The 23,340-nt window shown below is 39.0% G+C and overlaps 2 protein-coding genes across 3 annotated transcripts; one reads left to right on the forward strand and one right to left on the reverse strand.

Moving 5' to 3' along the window:
- Positions 1–607: 607 nt before the first annotated feature.
- Positions 608–10,279, reverse strand: bend7 (BEN domain containing 7). Its single transcript, XM_053500852.1, has 9 exons — positions 10,033–10,279; positions 6,960–7,034; positions 6,609–6,875; positions 5,334–5,465; positions 4,968–5,260; positions 4,484–4,709; positions 3,057–3,170; positions 2,903–2,956; positions 608–996 (listed from the first exon to the last, which is right to left on the reverse strand). The coding sequence occupies exons 1-9, from the start codon at positions 10,094–10,096 to the stop codon at positions 908–910; spliced, it is 1,314 nt and encodes a 437-aa protein (XP_053356827.1). The 5' UTR covers positions 10,097–10,279; the 3' UTR covers positions 608–907.
- Positions 10,280–13,502: 3,223 nt separating this feature from the next.
- prpf18 (PRP18 pre-mRNA processing factor 18 homolog (yeast)) lies at positions 13,503–22,198 on the forward strand. Of its 2 annotated transcripts, XM_053501159.1 has the most exons (10): positions 13,503–13,691; positions 15,591–15,668; positions 17,879–17,986; positions 18,072–18,185; positions 18,282–18,428; positions 19,075–19,143; positions 19,485–19,625; positions 19,750–19,821; positions 21,687–21,842; positions 22,001–22,198. In XM_053501159.1, exons 1-10 carry the CDS (start codon positions 13,626–13,628, stop codon positions 22,079–22,081), a joined length of 1,032 nt encoding a protein of 343 aa, XP_053357134.1. In that variant the 5' UTR covers positions 13,503–13,625; the 3' UTR covers positions 22,082–22,198. The 2 variants fall into 2 exon arrangements, with proteins under 2 accessions (XP_053357134.1, XP_053357135.1); XM_053501160.1 differs by lacking the exons at positions 13,503–13,691; positions 15,591–15,668 and adding an exon at positions 15,844–15,862.
- Positions 22,199–23,340: the final 1,142 nt, after the last annotated feature.

Raw genomic sequence — 23,340 nt, forward strand, 5'->3', positions numbered from 1 at the left:
CTGGGGGCTGGATGGGGTGCCAACCCATCGCAAGGCCCACACAGACACACACACACACTCACACACTAGGGGTAATTAAGAAATAAAATCCCCGTAATTAAACGCTGTGAGTGAACCAGAGTACCAGAAGGAAACCCACCGAGCTCGAGCAGAACATGCAAACTCCACACACACACACCTTAGACAAAATGGTCAAGGTTTTTTTTTTTGTCTCAGTTTTAAACAACTTGACATCTGACAATCTGTGCACACAGTACAGTAAACAATGAAATTTTAAGCCAGTCAAGTTTAAATCCATGTGATTTAGTCCTGGGACATAATTTACACAATTGCACACAATACAAAAACATATCCTCTTACACAGGAAGAAATTTAGCACAAGTCATTAGGCACAGCTCTTACGGTTACTGTACTGATATATTGTCTACTGCGCAAAGAGGATGTTTCAAAACCAAGAACAAAATGGTACAATATATGATTATTTCAACTGATGTAACATTAGGAATGTCACAATCCAGATATGAGATACTGATCTGAGCTTGTCACATTTTACCAGAATGAATTAAAGGCACACAAGTCATTCATTTCTTAACACCAGACCTTTGTGAAGCACCTCAATGAGGTAAAGGAAGTAAAAACACATTGTACATTATACAATTAGATCAGCAATCAGCAAACTGTCATTCGCACACAATTAAAACCACACAAGTTAACAAGAAGCATTTGTATTGAAACATAAAAATATAATCAGTATATGTCGGGAAGTCAAAGAGTTCGGGAGGTTTCCTTTGTTGAATGAACAAGTTCATCTTTTTCTTCGATGATGCCAAAATTCTGTTCTGCCTACTGTAAATCCGTTGAGCCCTTGGATGAAGAACAAATTGACTTTGAGGCAGTTGACAAGAATTTACACATCATTGGAAGATGGTGCCGTCCAACCTGCTCGAAAAAAGGAGTCATCTTCAGCATTTTGCACTGCTACCTGACTTTCAGCCCCTGCAACGAAGAGCAGAAAGCATAGGAAGAATGATTAAATAATGAAATATGTGACATTATTATTATCATTATTATTATCATTATTATTACACACACTACCCAGCCCCCAAAAATCAGTGGTGGCTAATCAATGTGTGAAAACGATATTTTAAAGTATGCTCTGTAAATCACTTATTCACAATTTGAGCCTGATGAGTCCTAGCATCGTCATTTTGGAACCATCGTCAGTGACGGAAAAATCTGGTCATTGAGTATTTTCAAGTCGTTAACTGACCTCATCTTTGAGCACATAACATTGCTAAACCTCGACCTGATCAAATAAGAGCGAACATCGTGATCTGGACTTATTATACCACATGACCCTTTTCTAATGCTCTCCATAGTCCATTCTTTATACTCCCTAGAAAACCGAGCCTTTTTTCTGATTGATTAATTGGTTTTCTTAAACCTACACAGCTGTTTTGTCCCAATCCCTTGAGTTCTCTTCGCCTTATACATTATTATTTTTTACAGTTTGATTTCCATAAATGTTCAGGTGATCTCCTAACATGATCATTAAAAAAAACAAACACATTTTTTCCTCAAAGAATATGGTTCACCACTATGCCTTTAGGTCTTAATAATGTATTTTTCAGTAGTTTCTCCTCATAATCTCTTAGTTGTTTTCTTTGCTTAATGCAGGACAATCATATGACTGTTCTGATCAGAGTTACATCTTTGCCATAAGCACGTATGTTTTCTGACATGGTTGTTTAAGAAATGAGAAGCTGCTAACTACATCATTTAGGGTTAAATAACTTGTTGCCAGCTGAACTATATTAGTCACTGCATTATCCAATTAAAGGCTCTTAAACTAATTGCTTAGTTAAATCCTGGAGATGACTTTCTTTTGGCTGGCAAGTGTCTGTATGATATAATATGAAAGAAATAATGATGGTCACCTTTGACAATCATGTAAAATAAACATGCATTTCACACGACCTTATGTGAAACCCACAAAAGTGCATTTTTGCATGTTCTGGAACTACACACGTGATTTCCTGTTAACAATATTTAATAAATAAAACCTGTGAAAATAAATAACTATACATAAAATAAACAAATCATGAGGAAAAAAAACAAGAATATTGAAACTTATTCAATAAGTTCAATAATGTAATTCAATAAATTTAATAAAGTAAAGATAAATCTTTACATTAATCAGATTAAAATTTGTAATGCATGTGTAACTTAAAAATTAAAGGACTTGAACATAAAATAAATAAAATACTAAACAGTTTGCACTAAAATTCACTGTTTAGTCATTTTAAGACTTTCAGATGGGTCTCCAGTGTGTGTATGTACAAAGAAAATGCAAGGAAAAAAACGTCCTGATTTTTGTCCTTTTTTCCTTGCCTAGGGCTTAAAACAAGCCAATTAGATTGTCCCTCTTATGTGACCTCATAGGAGGGAAACCTTTGCTGGGTTTGTTGCTCAGTTCTGCTGTTCTCTGCAGGCTCAGTAGTAGCTTATTTAAATAGACACATCTATTTTTGAGGTATGAAAAAATATATATTATATGGGGGATATTTCACCTGAAGCATTAACACACATTGGGGAACTTTAAGACCTGGGTTAACTTCTTAAAGAAGTGGAAAAATGTAAGCTATTTAAACTAGAAAGATTAAAACAGAAAAACAATTGCTAACTAAATAATTGATATTAAGTTTGCAATTGTTTTTTGCAAACTTATAATTGATAATTTGTAAAATGCAATAACAGCCAATTTTTAAGATTTAATTTGAAAGATGGTTGTCAGGAATAAATAGAAATTCCTTCCTTTTGAGTGTCTCTAGGCATTCACATTACTCTTCTTCAAAACATTTGTGTACACGCCTTCTCCAGGAATTTTCTTCAAACTCTGTACCTGTGTTATATGTACATGTCCTGTTGATTTCATCAGAGTCTGTAGTCATCTCCGCTGTTCACACACACAATACAATGCATCACGATTATTAACAATAAGGTCCATCAATGAATTGCAAAGGCAATAAGAGAAGACAAGGTGGGTGCTCACTGACCTCTTTTTAAGCGCCGTCGAGCCAGTTTGATCTGGTCTTGGAGGATCTGGACCCAGTCTCGTGGACCAGGAAGCTTCTCGATTCTGTTCGCCATGCAATATTTTTCTGTAAACACTACACTCAGACAGGAGTGTGAAACAAAGAGAGCAAAAAGTAGGCAGTGCAATCATGTGTAAAAACATAATAAAAATCATCTCATCGTGCTGGTGTTATAAGTGGGGCGCTCCAATATGTCTCCAATGAATATGTTAAGTGTGAGAGCCCCAACGCAGGAGTTGGATATACTGTTTATTCTCCCCTTTTTGTGAAATAATTTTTTTTATTTTCCAAATATATGTATTTTTTTTTTATTTGGCAACATGGCGGGGTTGCCTAGCAACCATGGCCATCCATCACTCTGCCTGCCTATAAATCTGCGTAGTTGCCGCAGATTTGCCCTTAGCGCGGGCAGCCGTGTTACAACTGGGAAATCATAATGTTTGTATAATCATGAATGCCGGATACTTCATGCAAAGTTTCTGTTATAGGCTAAAAGTTAATTAAAACAGTCAAATGTTGAAAATGTGTCTACCTTTGAAGCAACAAATTTCCATGCAGTAGTTACTATATTTAAGTTCTTACATTTATTTACCGTACTGATTTTATTACTCGTAATCCATTTCAGATTGGAAGCAATTTACCAGTTTACATGATTGAGGGACAGTTTATTTAAGGTTGCAATTTTGGATGGTTTGTAGCCAACAATCCAACAGAGATGGAAGGAAGTAAAGAAACATGAAAACCAAATTGGACAGAAGAGCAGTGTTTACTTTTAGCTTTAAGTTCAGTGTTTGGAAAATATTTATTCTTTCTGCCATTTTGTCTTTGTTGCTATAGAAACGCTTAAATCCTCCTCTCTACTATTAGCGATTCTTACCGTTAGCGTCATGAATCATTTTTATCTTTACTAAGATTTAGTCCTAAATTTAAGGGGAAATTCTTAGAAAATGTCATAATTTTAGGAAATTTTTCGAGAATTTCATCGCTAGGAGCAACTTTTACACTTAAGAAGCTTTGTGAATACGGGCCCAGGTCATATGATGCCCAGATGATCACCCATCCACTGCCGTGCTTGTCAGTGGGTATGAAGTGTATCTGCAAAAATGCTGTTTGGTTTTTGCCAAAAAGGCAAAACAACTTCACACTGTCATCTGTCCATAGGGTATTTTTTCAGAAACCTCATAGTTTGTTTAGAAGCAGTTTTGCATTTTAGTTGCTCTTCCATGTTCTTTTTAGACAGAAGATGTTTCTCCTGGCAACCCTTCCTAGCAAATTACAATTAGTCTTCTTTTAGGTGCAGGGCGACAGTGCTAACCACTGTGGCGTCCATACTATTAATTATTTGACTGTTTGTTTATTTGTCCAAACATGTGCTAATGTTCACCTACCTTTAATGGCTCCCACTATGTTCTGGTCCAGTCCTTTCCTCTGGTCATTAAGACCCCTCTTCCGCTTGCCGTTGGGCAGTGAGTTAGCCAGCGTGGCGTCATCAAAGAAGGCACACACCAGCTTGCGGAAGAGCAGACTGCCCGAGCGTGTATAGTTCAGCAGGATGGAATCCAGCTGCGCCTTCGGGATGAACACTTCATATTCCTCTGCCAACTGCACCTCCAGCTACAAGAGAAGCAGCTCAGATATTTCATATGCATGTTTTATAATAGCACTCTCAGTGATAGTGCTTTTAGTATACACAGAAAACAATAAATGTTCATGGTGATGATTAATAAAGATCTAATCATACTGTTAGTTTCTAATTTGATAGTCCATTATTTTGCTCTTTTTCCTTTAAAAAAAAAAAGGAAAACTATAGTTCCAAAAGCTTAGATATGAACATGTGTACATACAGTAGAATAAACACACACTCCTCAGTACCTCTGTGCAGGTCTGATCTCTGTTCAGACAGTACTGAGCTGACGGTGGAGAGTTAGACACGGGTGTTGAAGGAGGAGATGGAACAGCCCTCTCTTTCTTTTCTTCTTCTTTATTTTCAGGTTTCTTAAGGCAAATCGCCTCAAATGATTCGGCCACCACGGGAGCTTGTAGAGCCGTGGGAATTTTTATGGCCGGGGATACCGCTTTTATTCTTTGCGCCGTCCTTCTCTTGCGGGATCTCCTCCTGCAGGTGGGAGACGCGCTGGCCGCAACTCGCTGTTTCTCCGGTGGGCCTAAAGTTCACATACCACAGGTGAATCTGTGATTGTGCCAGGAAAACATGTGTGTCTGTGTGAGATGCTGTACCTCTCTGAGTCTGCATGAGTTTTCTCATTGTGCGTAACTCCAGCAGGATGGCCTGTAAAGTGCTCTTGCAATTGCACATGCAGCAGCTGGATTCTGTCGTCATGCTGGCAGGCACATGGGGCAGAGCCGAGTCTGAAGGCAGAGCACACACACTCTTCTGTGAACGCCACACTCTTTCGAACAGTGATGCAAGGACACTAGACAATGGGCTGGTTACTTGACTTTGTGTGTGTGTGGGTGTGAGTCAGAAAGAGAAATGTCTAGACAGTCTAGACGGTATTTTGAATTACACAGCTGCAGGTTCAGCCATTAAATCGCTCTGTTATCTTATTTTGCATCTGGTGTGCATCAAGTTGGTTGTGCAATGCTTCTGCTCTTTAAATTTTACACATTTAACTACCAGTTGTTGACTTTTAAATGCACATTGTGATTTAATGTAATGATACAGCAAGCAACAAATAAGTTACTTAAGATTTGTTTGGTTCCATGCAAGCTTTCTTTCTTCAAACATGACAAGCTTGTATGGTGTTTCAAAAGACTTGGGGATCTTTGTGTTGTTTTGTTTTGAGTTGCATGAAGATGATGATGGTACAGTTCATTGCTTGGTGGTACTGTTGTTCATGCTGCTTTCAGGTTGTCCTGCAACTCTTATCTAGTGATTGTTGAAGTATGTTATACAGTATAATTTCCCGTCAGTGGATATGAATGAGTGTTGTGCTTAAATGGAGCCCATTGAATAAACCCACCAAGCACGTAGAGAACATTCAACCAGATACAAGGCGGGAAGCGAACCCTCGATCCTGGAGATGCGAGGCCACAGTGCTTTCCACTACGCCACTGTGCCGCAACATGTTTGAATTAAATTTGATTTTGGATCTAATTCTATAATCAAAATACATTAAAAAAAATGGAAATGTTCAAGTAAGATCAGTGGAATTTGTATCATAATTTGACATGTACAGCGTATGTATTTATGTGGCAGCACAGTAGCTTAGTTGTTAGCACCTTCGGGTCCTGGGTTCTATTCCCACATTGGGTCTGTGTGCATGGAGTTTGCATGTTCCACCCGTGCTTGGTGGATTTCTTTCAGGTTCTCTGGTTCCCTCCCACAGTACAAAGACATGCAGATTAGGCTAACTGGAGTTTCCAAATTGGCGTCACTATTGGCGTCCATGGTTCCTAGTTGGACTATAGTGGTTCCTAATTGTTTTATTATTATTATAATTATTCATCCATACCATACACTGAAACCATTACTCCCTCTTTGAAACCCACCTCTGTTTTTGTCCTGATCCAGCATCTTCTGGTTCTTGGACTGTGTATCATACTGATTATGGGACCCTGAGTCCCAGCCAGGCTCAGGCTGTTCAGGGCTTTGCTTGTGACTTGAAGTCCAGCTCAAACCCTCCTCCTGTGGCTCCTCTTTAAGAGTTTCTCCCTCTCTGCCCACTCTCTGGTACACCCGACCTGCTTTATCACTCAGCAGCCGCATCATGCCTGTAATCTGCTTCTTAATCTCCATGTCTTCCTCGCCTGGCCATGCTGAGAGAGATGGGGGTTAGAACTTCAGCACCTGTCGCTTACACATTGAACTAGCATAACATCATGTACTGTTTAGTAGCCTACTTTCGTTTTCAGAGGCATCCAGCGGTTCGCTGTCCGTGTCCATGTGCTCCACACTGTCGGAATTATGTCCGTAGTCTAGAGGAAGAAAACTCGATGAGTATTTTCTTACAAAAAGCGTGGAACCTTGTAACAACTTCTCAATTAAGTTAAATTTTGATACATTTCAGAGAGTTAATGTATAACAGTGTACCGAAGGTCTCATCTTAATTACTTGCACTTCACATCCTCACAGCAAAGTTTAACAGTGAATACAAAATAAGCGATGGCAGCGTATTCTGATTACCTAGCTGGCAGATGGTGCTACCCTTCTTTTTTTTTTCTTCCATTAATAGAGACAATTAATTTCTCAACAGCTTTTGCTAATCTCTGACTAAAGTTATTATGAATTTGCCACCTCATTTAATCATAATAATGTAGTGTATAATCATGTTACAAATTACGCTTATGGTTACAAAAACAGGTGTTTATGGCTTCTACACTGTAGGCTGTAATAAGACCTAAAGTATATAGTCTGTCTGGCCAAAAACAGGCACATTCTCTAATATTCATTTGTTCACCTTTAGCTTTGAATGTGACGCTCACTGTGATGACCAGTTCATGTGTGAAAATGATTTCTACTGAAGAAACCCCAGATCGTAACACTGCCTCCAGAGGCTTGCATAGTGGTTTTATGTGCTTCTCTTCTTACCAGGACTTACCCGGACTCATCAGACCATTTGACCTTTTTCAATTGCTCCAAAGCCCATTCTTTATGCTCCTTACCAAACTGAAGCTTTTTTTCTCATGAGTTTTATCATGGCCTCACAGCTATTCAGTCTGAATCCTGTGTTCTCAACATATTGTGGAACAGCACTTACTTTCACTATTAAATATAGATAAACAGGATTTTTTTTTACCTAAGAAATACAATTTCCCTAAGCATTTAAGTGATCTCAATTCACGATTTTTTCTCGACCACATTTCTTTAATGAAGTTGACGGTCCAGCACAATCCTTCCAGGTATCCTTACTAATGGACAACACATTTACAATTTCCACATTTGTCCACTTTGCTTGGTGCAGAACAATAATTTGACAATTTTGAAACTGTGATTGTTTTTTGGCCAGGCAGTGTATCTATAAATGGTTTCGAATCTGATGTGTTGTTTGTTAACACATCATATTTAAAGCTATTTATAGATACACTGCCCGGGCAACAGCAGTATTCATTTGAACACTGTTGTTGTGGCCCTGCTGTGGTTTTATTGAAGACCAGGTTGCTTTGATAGTAGCCTTCAGCTCATCTGTATTGTTAAGTCAAGTGTTTCTCATCCTCCTCTTGACAATAGCCCATAAGCTCTCTAAGTTCTTGAGCACCGTAATATCAACTTTTGGCACTGCGGGCAGGTGCTACGTCCTGCTGGAAAAAGAAATTGGCATTCTTATAAAGCTTGCCAGCAGACATACTGGTGGACAGCTGTTTTCTTTGGACCTGATAAAACACAGTGGACCAACACCAGCAGGTGACATGGCACACCAAATCATCACTGACTGTGGAAACTTCACAGTGTACTTCAAGCAACTTGGATTGTGTGCCTTTCTACCCTTCCTTCAGGCTCTGGGACCGCAATTTCCTAAAGAAATGCAGAATTGGCTTGAGTTTGGACCATTGAGCAACAGTCCAGTTATTTTTGTCCATAGCTTACGAAAGATGCTTCAGATCTTGTCAAGCCACTCCTGAACCGGAGACACTAGAAACGCAGATGTTTGTGCGTGGTGGCTCTTAATGCACAAGGTCCTTTTCATGAATACTGTATGCTTCAAACCGGTTTCATACATTAGGAATTTACTCAAACTCAAAATGAAATATTCTAATATTCAGAGGTACTGGATACTTTGAGATTTTTCATGAGCTATAAGCCATAATCATCACAGTGAAAACAAAAAAGGCTCAAAATATTTTACTGTATGTGTAATTAATTTAGAATATAGAAACGTTTCCTTAAATTTAAACTTTTTAAATTAAATTATGAAAAAAATAAATAGATAGATAATGACATCTGAGGACTTTTTACAATACACATTTTGTTGTGTACACATTCTCCATACTGCTTATTCTGTACAATGCCACATGATAAGGGGAACTCATGGCATTAGCAGGGGTACACCTTCTACAGGGAGCTAATCCATCACAGGGCACATAAGCACATTTACACACTACAGGAAATATGGACAATATGTCAATTAACCTAGTCTGCATGTCTTTGGACTGTGGGAAAAAAAACCCAGAGCCTCAGGAAGCACAAGGAGAACACCCAAAGAGTATAATTGCAAGAATCAAATCCTTAAAGCTGGATGTGCAAGGCCACAGCACTAACCACTATACACCTCACCTCATTGTAAGGTTTATATATACTGTATATAGTAAGTCATTCGGGTTCTCCGGTTAAGGGATCGCCACGGCAGACCAACTCCTACGCACAACAGTTTAGCAAAGTTTTTTGCACTGGATTCCCTTTCTGATGCAACTGGCAGTACATCCAATACATGCCATATATATTTGGGCATTGGCTGGGAATCAAACCTTCTGAAGCCTTTTGAATGGTAGGTGAGAAACCTACCACTGAGCCACCAGTGCCCATATAGAGTATTTAAAAAAGTATATACAAAAAATAAACACAATTCAGATTTTCTTAGTATTTAGCATAAAATCAGTTGAATATTAATAATAATAATAATAATAAAAAGGCTTCCATCAGTGTTATGCACTCCATGACGCAATTCAGTCTGCGCGCTCCTTGATGCTCGTGCCCGCGCAGATAAAATCCCACCTGTAGGCAGTCTGGTGCTTTTCAGAGGTCACACACACAAACACACAGGCACACACACTTAGGCACACACACACATATATATATATATATATATATATATATATATATATATATATATATATATATATACACACACACACACACACACACATATATATGAGTGAGTCTGTTGTGGACCTTTGGGGAGGTTGGAGGGCTTTGTGACATGCAGGATGTGATTGATTTCTCATTGTCTGCGTGCTGAGGAAGCCCCTGTGCTCTTACCTGGGTCGCTGATCAGTTTAAAGCTCTGTGATTTGCGGCTGCGTCTCCTCTCCGCCAGCTCCATGTTTGAGACCTGAGAGGATCCAGAGGACGCGCAGAGGCTCTGATCACAGAAACGTCTCACACTCCATCCATCATCATCCTCCTCCTCCTCCTCATCATCCTCACTCCTAATCCTGCAGAGTGGTGAGGTACAGAGAGCTCAGGACGCCCGGGCGCTCGGATCTCCTCCCCGGATACACACGCGTCTGTGCGCCGGGCATGAAGGAGCGCGAGACCTCGGGGCCGCTCGTTTCTCATGCAAATAAATAAATCGCTTAATTCTTTCTTTTTTTTTTTTTTTTAATTCGTCGCATCTGGTCCTCTGCGCCACCTGACGGCCACTAATATTTTGTGGGACGCAAATGTGAATGTCCGAGATTTGCACTGAAGCACACACACACACACACACACACACACCTGTTAACCAAAAGAATCTCCGACTTACACTGTTTCTCTCTCTCTGACTCTATTATTATTATTATTATTATTATTATTATTATCTTTTTTTACAGTACAGAATTGTTTACAGGACGAAAAATCAAATCAAGTAGAAATTTCTTCCTGCGATTGTTTCTAATAAAATCTAAAATCTAATCGTAGTTTTTCTTTAAATATACACTTTATTAACAAAAGTATTTGCCCAAACCTGCATGGCATCGTATCCATATGCATATACCTCAATATGAAGTTGGTTCCCCTTTTCCAGCTAGAACAGCTTCCATTCTTCTTGTGAGTGGAGTGTTTCTGTGGGAATTTGTGCCCATTTGTACTGTAGAGCATTTAGGAGTTCAGGCACTGGCACTGATCTCTGTTCCAGTTCATCCCAAAGGTGCTCGATGGCACTGAGGTCACAGGGCTCTGTGTGCGGGCCGGTCAAATTTTATATCTTTATACATAGTCCTTGTTTTGTGCACTCGAGCACCTTCACAAAAAAAAGGGCCTTCTCCAAACTGTTGCCAAAAACTTGAAAGTTGGATTTCTAGGTATGTATGCTAAGGCATTAAGATTGTCCTTCACAAGGGATAAGGAGCCTGATTGAAACACCTGAATTCAATAATTACCAGGTTTGGTCAATTTTTTTTCCATATTGTGTATGACCTTGAGTGTTAGAAGGGCTCTATATAAAAAGAATTATTATTATTGTTATTAATATTATTATCATTATTTAATTAACATGTGACATAATACATCTGTCCATGAGAGCAGATCCTAGAGCCATATTGGAAATTTAAAACTTTGCTATGAGCTGTTCTTCGAAGTCATGAAAGAATGAAAAAATTAAGTGTTAACTTCAGCAGCAATGTTGTAACTCTTATATAAAATTTAAATGTAGTAAAGTGGACCCCCACTTTATTATTTAAAAACAAACTCAACTCCCACCTTCAGGGTCCAGATTTGTGTGCATGTTCCTTATACCTTTTTAGTGTAAATAAGTGGCAAAGGTAGAGCAACTACTATTAAAAATAATAAACAACATTGGTAATAACAGCTTTTAAAACACATAATGTCTTTAAAGCATTTTGGTTTTTATATACTTCAGCATCATAGAATGACTTGAGTTCATTTAAAAACATTTCCAAAGGTAAACATAACACCTTGGTCATATTAATCCTTACAGACAGTGGTCTTGTTTATGGATGTATGTTAATTATTATTATATCAACATATTATATTACTGTATATTATTAAACTTGAAGACAATTTTGGATGTGTCAAAGGCTTGTTCGTGAAAGATCACAAGCTTGATAAGCAAATTATTTGGAACAAAATCACAAAAAAGCTAAAATCTTAAACTGCCACTCTTATCAATGATAAAATTGGGAATGAAAAAAGAAGGGGAGTTATTTAAGAAATATCACATGATATGTGCTGTTGTTTGGCTCGAACACCTTCATTTATTAATATGAGATCTTTGGATTTGTAAAATATTTGTAAAATTTGTATATAGCATATATTTACTAGTAAAAATGAAATTATTATAGTAAAATAAAAATAGTAAGTAATTTTTGTAGTAAAAATTATCACAGTTGTTACTGATAGATAATATAAAAAATTATCTATCAGTTATTGCAGAGAAAACAAATTAGAGATAGGAAACCAATCATCCAAATGCTATCATTATGCTGAATTTTGCCCTTATTTGTCCCTGCATGCTGTGCCCCGGCAAGATGGCAAGATGTTAGCAAGACATCATATGGCAAGATGTTGTCCTGGGTTGTGAGTCACAAGCAATGAGAAGCACAGTCTCTGTTCTCTGTTTTGGTAGAGACTATGACAGAGAGAAGAGATTTCCTTTTATCCATAGACTGTTTGCATCTACAGCATCTTATATTATTCATATCCTAGTAGTCTAACCTGGAATAATTCTCTTCCATAGATTTCCCTTGGATTCTCAAAAATATGGAACTAGGAGCATCCCGTATTGGTTGATACAGAACAGGTCTTAGTTTCCGATTACATGACAACTCCCTATATTTGCTTTGAGAATCCTGGTGGAAAAGTTATAAAGAAGGTCAGAAAGAGTTGCATTGTGTGTTTGTAGATCTAGAGACAAGGTGCCCAGAGATGAACTGTGGTATTGCATGAGGAGGTCAGGAGTGCCAGAGAAGTATGTGAAGGTGGAGCAAGATATGTACAGGAGTTTAAATATTTAGAGTCAACTGTCCAAAGCAGGCTTCACAGTGGCTTAGTGGTTAGCACTGCTGTCTTGCACCTCCAGGGTCCAGGTTTAATTCCTGCCTCTGTGTGCATGGAGTTTGAATCTTCTCCCCATGCTTGGTGGGTTTCCTCCAGGTACTCCGGTTTCCTCCCACAGTCCAAAGACATGCATGTTACGCTAATTGCCGTTTCCCATATTGCCCGCAGAGTGTGAATGAGCATGTGATTGTGTGTATGTGTGTGCCCTGTGATGGATTAGCCCCCCCGTCCAGGGTGCACTCCGCCTTTGTGCCATAAGTCTCTTGGGATAGGCTACAGACCCCCCTGAACCCTGTATACAGGATAAAGTGGTGTAGATGATGAATGAATGAGTGAGTGTCCAAAGCAATGGGGATTGGGTTCTAAAAGTGAAGGCAGGGTGGAATAGGTGAAGAAGAGCAGCAGGAGTGATCTGTGACAGAAAGGGATCAGTAAGAATGATTGAGTTAAAAATTTAAAGCTCTCTTTGTAACCAACAATTAAAACTAGATTTGGATTTTTCAAATGTTCAGTTTAAAGTTAGGTGAGATTGCTTCCCTCCTTATCTTAACTCCCACATACTTTATGTTACAACACAGAACTTAATGGTACTTCTATGCTAGGAGTGATTTCAATATGGCCGCCTTTTATTGTAAAAGGCTTCGGCAAAATGACGTCATATCAACGCCTGCTATTTTAAATCTCTCAACCACTAGAGGGCACATGCGCAATTCCAGTTTCGTTTTTTTTTTTTAATACCGGAAGTCTGCAAACGTAACTTCCCGTTGAGCGACTGCACGCATTCTGGATTTTTCTATTTCTTTAATTTTATTTTGTGTGTATATATAATTTAAAAAGTCGCGCTTTTAGAGAAAATGGACATTCTGAAAGCGGAAATCGCGCGGAAGCGGAAGTTATTGGAGGAGAAAGAGCTCGTGGATGTGAGTGGTTTTAACCGCTGTTTTTTTTGTTAACTATATAGTCAGTGAGTTAGCTTTAATGTGCTGTTGCAGCTCAGTGGGCAGGAAATAACAACCCTGAATTCTGAATTCTGTATTTGATGTTTAATTTCAAGCAGTAACGGTTGAGATGATGGATGAGGAAAGGAAACAGTAAATGTCCCGGACACATTTTCTAGCTTCTCACGTTGCTACATGAATCTTTCCATATCATGTAAAAGCAAAAGTCCCATCTAATGCCGTGCATTAAAAAAAAATTAAATAAAATCCATTTCACACGGATATCCACCTTGTCACCTAAACTACAGCAAATATGTACGAGGTGGAGTTTTGTAACATGGTACCAGATGGCAGTACGAGGTAGTGGTGAACAATCATGAACGATTCGTTCTTTTTGAACAAATCTTTAACGTGACTCAGCAGAACGAGTCGTCTCCGAGAGTGATTCGTTTATTATCTACTGGGCGCGCATGCGCAAATCATCGCAAAACCTCGGTAGGTTATGTACAGGAAACAGAATCATCTTTCTCAATGACTCTTCTACTCCGAGTCGGTCGTTCTTTTGTCACGTGACTCCCATAGACACTATAGAGTGCAATAGATTAAAAAACAAAACAAAAAAAACGAACGACTCGGACTTGAAGATATGAGAGGTGAGCTACTCATTCTGTTCATTATATGTCCTCAGCTGCATTGTAATATTTTCATAACCTGAACTATAGCCGAAATTTTTGTATGTAGACGTATTGTGGGTCTTTTTATTGAAAATGCGACGTTTTATTTCATTTCTGATCAAAAGAACAAAATGAACTAAATGACTCAAAAAAAGATTTGTTAATTTTGATGAACGAGATTCAAAGAACCGAGTCACTAAAATGATACAAACTTACCATCACTAGTACAAGGCCGTGTACACAGTCACTGGAAGCACCAAACTTGATGAGTCATTCAAGGTGTCATTCAACACGTCGAAGTCTGCTAAGAACTTCTTCATGTCTAGAATCATTACCGGTGATGAGACCTGGGTGTGTGGGTACGACCCTAAAACGAAGCAACTGTCTTCACTGTGAACGAGCTCATCATCCCCACAACCGACATTTATTTCATCGAGATTTCGTCCCCAGCGGCCAAACCATCAATAGCGAATTCTACTGCCAGGTTTTAAGGCATATGAGTGAGGACGTGAATCTGAGTCTCAAAACTTTTTAATACCACCTCGTTATAATTACACCTTGTTATAATTGTTGCATTTTTACATCATATGCTGTATAAATATAAAAGAGTCTACTAAGTAGGTGCATTTTATTATCCAGATATAACACATAGTGCATTTGGTGAACAGCGCTTTTTCAGGTCAGTCCTCAGATATTTGATGGCATTCAGATCTGTGCTCTAACTGGGGTATTCTAAAGTGTTGATTAGTTGTCTTGAATTGTATGCGTTGGGTTGGTATTGTGTTGCTATGAGTTTGGCCTGGTGTACTTATTCTCACCATAGGCAACGCTGTCTACTGTTACAGTCAATGAGGAACGCTTGTGGCATGTTCACAGTATGACGTAAAATATGATGATGAAGCCACTGCTTAGTGTTAACTGTGCAAACATTGAAACGGCAGAAGAAACAGAATTTCAGTTTGTATATACGGTATATATAGATTAGCAATGGGAAGAAAACATTGATTCAGATATGTTATGATTGTTGTTTATTGTCTATTTTTACACATGGTTAAATTTTTTTAAATTTATATATGTTTGCGTGAATTGCTGCAGTACCTCTATAATCCTACAGGTGGCAAATTATCAACACCTCAGCGGGCAGCACAGCAATAAAGTGTACTAAGACATATGCGTTTTGGTAAAATTGTTCATCATGATTTTCCAGAACACAAAGAAGTACTTCAAGCGGGCTGAACTCGCCAAAAAGGAGGAAGAAGAGTACTTTAAACGATGTGGATACAACGTAAGTCACCAAACTTTGTGTGAACTATTTTTTAGCTTAAACCTTGATAACCGAGCGTGCCTTTCTCATTCTCTTTCAAACCTCTTTTTCTTTGAAATGTCTGTTCTTTTTTTTTTCTCTCTCCCGCTCTCTCTCTTTCTCTCTCCCTCCTTTCTGCGAGTGTACAGGTTGCTCATGAACAGCCTGTGACGCAGGTATAGTGCACACAGGCGGAATGCACCAAGTATGCATGAATTGTTTAAAATCTAATGCATTAAAGAAAGCAGTCTTCAATTAATTTACACATTTCTTTTTTAAGTTGTATTTGTTTCCACTGTTGCATGAAGCCCACAGCAGCATCTTCCTTTCTTTAATTATTTATTTAATTATTTATTTTTTAGTTTGGTTTAATTAGTCCACAGGAATAAGTACGACTGTTTCTCAATGTGTACACTATGTGGCCAAAAATATAGGGACACCTGACCATCGCGCTCATGATGTGGTCCTTTTGCGAAACAGTTGGAATCGTCTAAAATGTCTTGTAGCTGAATAAACACAAACGCTTCAGAAATCTAGTGGAAAACCTTTGTAGAAGAGTGAACGAACTTGGCATGCAACGTTCAGAAAAAGTGTGCAAGTGACAGTTTGGTGTCCACAAATTTTTGACCATGTTGAGTATATATTCATGTCTGTAGAATTGTGTGGTAAGTGTGCTCTACGCAGTCGTTTTACCTGCTGCTGCTGCTGCTGCTGCATGCTCTGGAGATGTGTATTATCTGCACTGCTACACGGTACGGATGGTAACGTAAGAGCATGAAGAAGAGGATCGTTGAAGCCTGATTTATATTTCTATCCAAAGACGGTACTTCAGATAAGGGCGAAGCACCGCAGCTTGATCGCGTTCCCTGAAAGTGCCGCATCTGAAGTGGGTCTTTGGCGAGTGAGCAGGATCGATGTGTGAATAAAAAAAAAAAAGTAAATAAAATCAAAAGCTCTGCTTGTGTCTGAGAACAAACCCAGTTATTAAATACATTTATCACAGTGCTGTCTCGCTTAGTTTAAACGATTAGTTTAACTTCATGGTATATTGGGGTTTAAGTGTCATAGCTTTTTTTTTTTAATGTTATGGAGGAAGTAGGTATGTAGTGGTGTGTTGGAGCTGCTAGTGCTATTCACACAGCTGGTTTAGTGCAGGAACACTGTGCCATCAACGTTCTGTGTGAAAGAAGGGTAAGTGGAATCAGGGTCATTGTTGAATCGATTACAGCCTAATAGCAGAGGTGGTGACAGAGTAAGACAAGACCTGTATGAAAAGGTAGATCACTGAACAACGGGCAGATGTTGATGCATGTGATGTGTCGATTAGACTTGTACAGATACATTATATTCTATATCTTGTAAAGAGATTAAAATATCAGACTTAACCACACTTAATAACAGCTAAAGCTGTAGTGCATAAAGAGAAATTAGGCTAACTGAAAGATCAACTGAGATTACTACTGATCAGCAGGGCCAGCCTTTTATTTTTTTGCTTCGTTCTTTCTGCGTTGTGATGCTTTCAAGAATTCAGCTTCATTTATGATTTGTTAGATCGCAAGGGTTCTGAAATAGAAGCCAATCCTAGAGCGTGAAGGCCGGGCTTGATTAAGAAACAGCAGAGGATTGGGGAGACGTTGAACTTTGAGCAGAGCGCTGTTGATGTTGGTTGATGTAAATGTGCACGGGTAGCATCTTAACATTTAGTTCACCTGCCCTTGTTGTTTTGAAAGCGATAGTATGCACAGTCTTGTAAACGCTACGTCTACTCTAATAGCGGTGAGCCGTACACTGCTTTTGTGGGTTCTACAGTCTGTAAATTACTAAATGTGAGTGGAAGAGCAAGATTTTTGTGTTTCTGGGTTTAGGTTTATTTATAATTTGATCGCTAATTACTGATTTGAAATTGGGTAAAAAAATTTAAATTCCCTTTTCCTGTCATTCTGTACAAACTGAATATAAAGCCGCAGAAGAAACAGCTTAAGTATTTTTACCATGGTTCTCTACCGCCATCTTGTTAGACAGGTATCCAAGATCATCATCTTGATCTGAAAGACTATAACACGGTTCGTTTTAGTGGAAGCTTCATGAAGCATAAACCAGGCCCCTTTTTTTTCCCCCTTTTTTTTTTTTTTTTCCCAGCTAAGGCATGACCGATCGATCATTTGTGCCTGTGTGTTCTTTATCCTTACCAGGAGAAGAAGCAGCAGAAAGAGGAAACCACGCCGTCCACCTCATCCAACCCCGTCTTAGAGCTGGAGCTCACTGAGGAGAAGTTACCCATGACCCTCTCTCGACAGGAAGTACGTGTAAACGGTTTACTCGTTCCGTTTTACTCCTTGCTGTACGTCATGACCGGTGTATCGAACGTATGTACCTTGTGTGCAGGTGATCCGGCGTCTGAGGGAGCGCGGAGAGCCGGTGCGTCTTTTCGGAGAGACTGACTACGATGCCTTTCAGAGGCTCCGCAAGATCGAGATCCTCGCACCGGAAGTGAACAAGGCAAGACATCACGGGTTGATTTTTTTTTCATAAAATTAAAGAGAAACGGTGACGTTTCTGACTTTGTGTGTGTCTCGATCAAATGGCCGTGTTTAGGGTCTGAGGAACGATCTGAAGGCGGCGATGGATAAGATCGATCAGCAGTATTTGAACGAGATCGTAGGAGGGCAGGAGGCTGGAGATCCAGACGCACAGGACGACCTTAAAGTGCATGAAGAGAACACCACTATCGAGGAGCTGGAGGTAGGAAAATCTCAACCGTGTTCATCAATCAACATTTATTTATATAGCACTAAAATAAATCACAATAAGATAGCAATAAAATAAACAAAACACATAATTGGTAAATATGGGCTTAAGGTTTGCTTAAAAGATTAGAAATCTATTAAATAAAGGAAAGAGGGGGAAAAACAGGCATTCTTTTAAAAGCGTTTAAAGCATTCTTGTAAAAGACTTACACTTCCTGGTCAGAGACACACTTTTTACCAAATTATGTCTAGACATCACATGAGTGTGGTGTGGAGGGAGCACTGAGATGACAGCTGCTTGGGATTCGTTACTAAGGGCCACGAAAAACTGATGTACAACAGGCTTATGTGTTATAAAATCTGCATCACTACAGATCACCATGATGCACACCTTAATAAGCCATGATCTTACCAAAGGAACAGCATGATTTGTGAATCTGTAGTGACCTGTAGCAAAAAAAATCATTCAAGTTGGAAGTTGTGTTGAATGGATTCACCTCTGAGCCTGCAGGTGGTGCTGTGGGTCAACTTAGAAAACACACTATCGTTAATAGTTATTAGAATTAATCAGGTAAAAAAATGTTTCTTTTAAAAATATAATAAGCATGTTGTTGTTTTAAGATGTGTCTTGTAACCCATAGGCACTGGGTGAATCTCTAGGCACCGGAAACGACATGAAAGACATGGACATTATAGAAAAAGTGATGCGGGTGAGTCGTGTTTTAGAAAGAACATAATTTGGACAGGTTTCCCATTTGTCATTGAAAACATAAACAGAATAATATGAAAATATATATGTCTGGAGTTTCATAGTAAGTAAAACTCTATTTGGATGTAAGTAGAACTATCAATAAACTGCTTTCTGAAGCATATTCGAGTTAAACTTTAAGAATTGAGGTCTAAGGACCAATATGATGCCAAAATATGATGAGGAGAGAGAAAATTTAAGGGATTTAAGTTCTTAACTGCGTTGTTTTGCATTTACCCTAAAGTGTAAGATATTTGTAAGTATTTTACACATGATTGCCATTGTGTGTATTTGCGTGTGTAGTTCTTGCTGGGTGTTTGGGCTAAAGACCTGAACAGCAGAGAGTACCACATTAAGCGGAGCGTACAGGGAAAGCTGGCCAGCGCGACGCAGAAACAGACCGAGTCTTATCTAAAGCCTCTGTTCAGAAAACTGAGCAAGAAGGTACTGGTTTTTATATTTTGTTTGTTTGATTTTGGAAATTTATTTTTTTATTTTTTTTGTAGATGGTTCTCTTTGGAACGATGGGAGATCAGGGAGTTTAACTGGCATTTTTTTTCTGTTTTAGACTTTATCTCCAGATATTAAAGAATCCATCACAGACATCATTAAGTTCATGCTGCAGAGGGAATATGTAAAGGTGAGTAATGTTTAATTAACAGAATGTGTGAAGTGTACCCGGGGTGTTCAAGTCAATCCAGGACTTTTAATCTACCAACACCTATACTAATGCACATATCCCAGCGTATCTCTAGTGCTTAAATACCATCGAGGTAGAAAGTTTTCTCAGTAGACCCATGATCGGACTGCCTGCTTCCTCACAGAAACTTAACGGCTCAAACATGAGAAAATGGCTTAGATCGAGGTCAGGACTGTATAGGGACTGAGGCAATAACTTCCAGCCGAGTTCCTGTAATGTCCAAGTGGTGTTGGTGAATGATTGTGTATACAGTTCACATAGGTAAATGAAGTACCGGTTTGACTTGAACACCACTTGTATATAAAAGTCGTTGGTTTCACTGAGAGCTGGTTAAAACACACCAACCACATCATGCTTTAACATGTTACATATTTATCGCTTGTGACTGAGCATGGACGATCCCCACTAGAGCCCACCCTCACCCAGATAAATCATAGAAACGCTTACCATCAAGTTCCAGTGCAAAGGTTCAGTCAGCATTTTACACCATGATAAAAGAAGAGGTCAGGGGGGAAAGAAAAGAGAGTTTAGAAGTCCTCTGTGCTGCTCAAAGATGACCGCAGTTCAAGTCATAAGCTGTAAATTTGTCAGGTAATCTGCTCATTAGTGACTGAAATGCCAAACATCTCCCCAAATCAACCAGGAAGTCTCAACAGATCCTGAAAGAAAGAAGGGGAAAAAAAACATTGAAAGAAATGCAGCCTTCTGTTGCCTCGGTTACAGTCAGGGTCTGGCACTCGGCAATCAGGAAGGGATTGCGCTTCATGGGAGAATAGTAAGGCAGAAACGTCCACTAACCAGGAACACATGATGATTCCCAAACCTTTTTTTTCGTGAACAAATCAGTTTAACCGCTTCATATCTGGGATCTCAGAACAAAGAGACATGCTTTCATACCGCTATAAATAAGTGCGATACTAGGATGCATTAAAAGTCTTATATTTTACAATATCGTTAACAAATTTACGACGTTAACGACTTTATATTCCCCGCAAAGTGTGTGCGTGTGTTAATACTCCAGCTGAAACACCCCTCAGATAATGATAAAAAAAAAATTATACTTCAGTCTCTCTTAATTTCACTCCTCTTCTGTCTGTGCACTCCAGAGCTGAGCAACAATCCATGGAAGGGGCTCTTCCTATATGAGGTCGCTATAGGGGGGAAAAAAATCTAATTAGCTTGTTTAAACCCAGGCCAGCTGAACATCTAAAAATGACTAAAGAATGTTGAATTTAAGAATGCAGTGCTGTTTCACAGGTCGGGATAAGAATCATGAATTACGCTTTGTATCCGAGTCCTGTAGGAGAACGCCAGGAGCAGCGGATCCAATTTGGTAGCGTTTCAGTTTTATCATTTAGCATCTGGTTAAGATTTCCCTGTGTCTGTAGAACCTGCAGTGCCAGATAAGTCCTCTAACTGTAGTCTACTGTAAAGTTGGCAGTTAGAACTCTTGAATCTGGTCTCGACGCTGGGCGTAGAGCATATTGGCAGGTTGCAGGTGCTTTCTCCACGTGGTACATATTACCTTCAACTTAATCTGGCTAGAAAATGAAATTTACAGGATGTTGCGCTGTAAAGAGCCAAACACATGGGAAACATATCGCAGGATCTGCAAGAAAGAAGTCTTGACGGTTGTAATTTGCGCCAGATGGATTAGGAAGTCTGTAACAATTTCGAGCATTAAAATAAAAAATGATTGCAAAGTCTAGGTAACTAACAGCTCTAATGTTTATCAGGTTCCTGATTAGAAACGGAGTCATTGAGTCTTTATTGATGTTCCGATTCTGCTCTGTTTTTGCACTCAGGCGAATGATGCGTACCTGCAGATGGCGATAGGGAACGCTCCGTGGCCTATCGGTGTGACCATGGTGGGAATCCATGCGCGTACTGGCCGAGAGAAAATCTTCTCCAAACACGTCGCTCACGTCCTCAATGACGAAACCCAGCGGAAATACATTCAGGTCAGTTCATGGTGTGAACGTATGAGACTTCAGTCAAAATTAACAACTGAATTAATTGTTTAAACACAATGTGTGTTTGTGTGTCTAACTCTCTCTCTCTTTCTCTCTCTCTCTCTCTCTCTCTCTCTCTCTCTCTCTCTCTCTTTCTGTTTCTTCAGGGTCTGAAGAGGTTAATGACAATCTGTCAGAAGCATTTTTCCACAGATCCTTCGAAATGTGTGGAATACAACGCTCTGTGACACACATACACACACACACACACACACACTCACTCACCCACCCTGCTCCTGTGTAAATATATATATAATGTAAATATTATTAAATCAACAGTCTGAATAAATGCTTTTCAAATCATATTAGGTGTTAAATTGCATTTTATTGACCCTTGAGGTATCCGAGTGAGAGAAAAAGTGTGTAAGTTATTATAATTTTATATATATATATATATATATATATATATATATATATATATATATATATAGATATATATTTTATATATATAAAGAAAGCAACCTGAAAGGAATGAGGACCCAAATCATACCACAATACTGCCACTGGTTTTTCCCTTAATTTGTCAACCAGTTTACAGTGCGCCATACAGAGCAGTGATCATGTTAAAGCCAGTATTTACACAAGATGATAGTTTTTTTTTTTTTTGGAGGACATTTAACTTTTATAGATTTTGGCATATTTATTTACGATTAAGATTAAATTATTTGTTAGATGAACCTTACAGCACAGTGAAATAATTTATTACGTATCCCAGTTGGGAAGCTGTGGTCAGGGCACAGTGTCTGCCAGGATACAGCACTCCTGGAGCAGATAGGGTTACAGTCCTGATGCTCATGAGCTCAACAGTAGGGCTGTCGTAAAGGTGTAGGACTACTGATTGGAAGCTCCTAGGTTATATAATGAGTTAAATGTAAGTCGCCTTGGATAAGGTCTTGGCTGTAAATGTCAACATGGGCAGCGTGGCAGTGTCCGTTCAGTAATCCGGACCCAGAGTTTCCTGGGTCCTCTGGTTTTCTCCTTTGCAGTGATTGTGCGTGCTTGTGTCTTCTGTGATGGATTGGCACCCCAGGATAAGTGGGACCAAGTGAGTAAGTGTAAAAGTTGTTAAGGGACAAAACCCTATACATTCTATAGTCTATAGTTTAATGGACGTTCAGCAATAATTTCAGCAAAATAATAAAAAAAAAAAATTCAAAAATGCATTTCATAACAAATATGACGCAAAAAAACCCATGAGATTACTGAGATTTATAGAGTCGACTCTTTATAGTGAGCTTCGTTAAATAATCTGACTCATTAAAAATTTCCCATCATTACTGTCCTGATTCACATAACCCTTAAAGAAAGTCCGTCGTTTCTTCGCCTGTTCACCGTCAAACGTTTTCAAACATCAGCTTCGACTCTTCCAACCAGATGCATGTAAATTATTCACAGAGGGCCAGATGTGTTGACCTTCCTCCAGGCCTAGATGTAGCAGCGAGACTGA

The sequence above is a fragment of the Clarias gariepinus genome, chromosome 7, assembly GCF_024256425.1.
Source record: "Clarias gariepinus isolate MV-2021 ecotype Netherlands chromosome 7, CGAR_prim_01v2, whole genome shotgun sequence".
NCBI lineage: Eukaryota > Metazoa > Chordata > Actinopteri > Siluriformes > Clariidae > Clarias > Clarias gariepinus.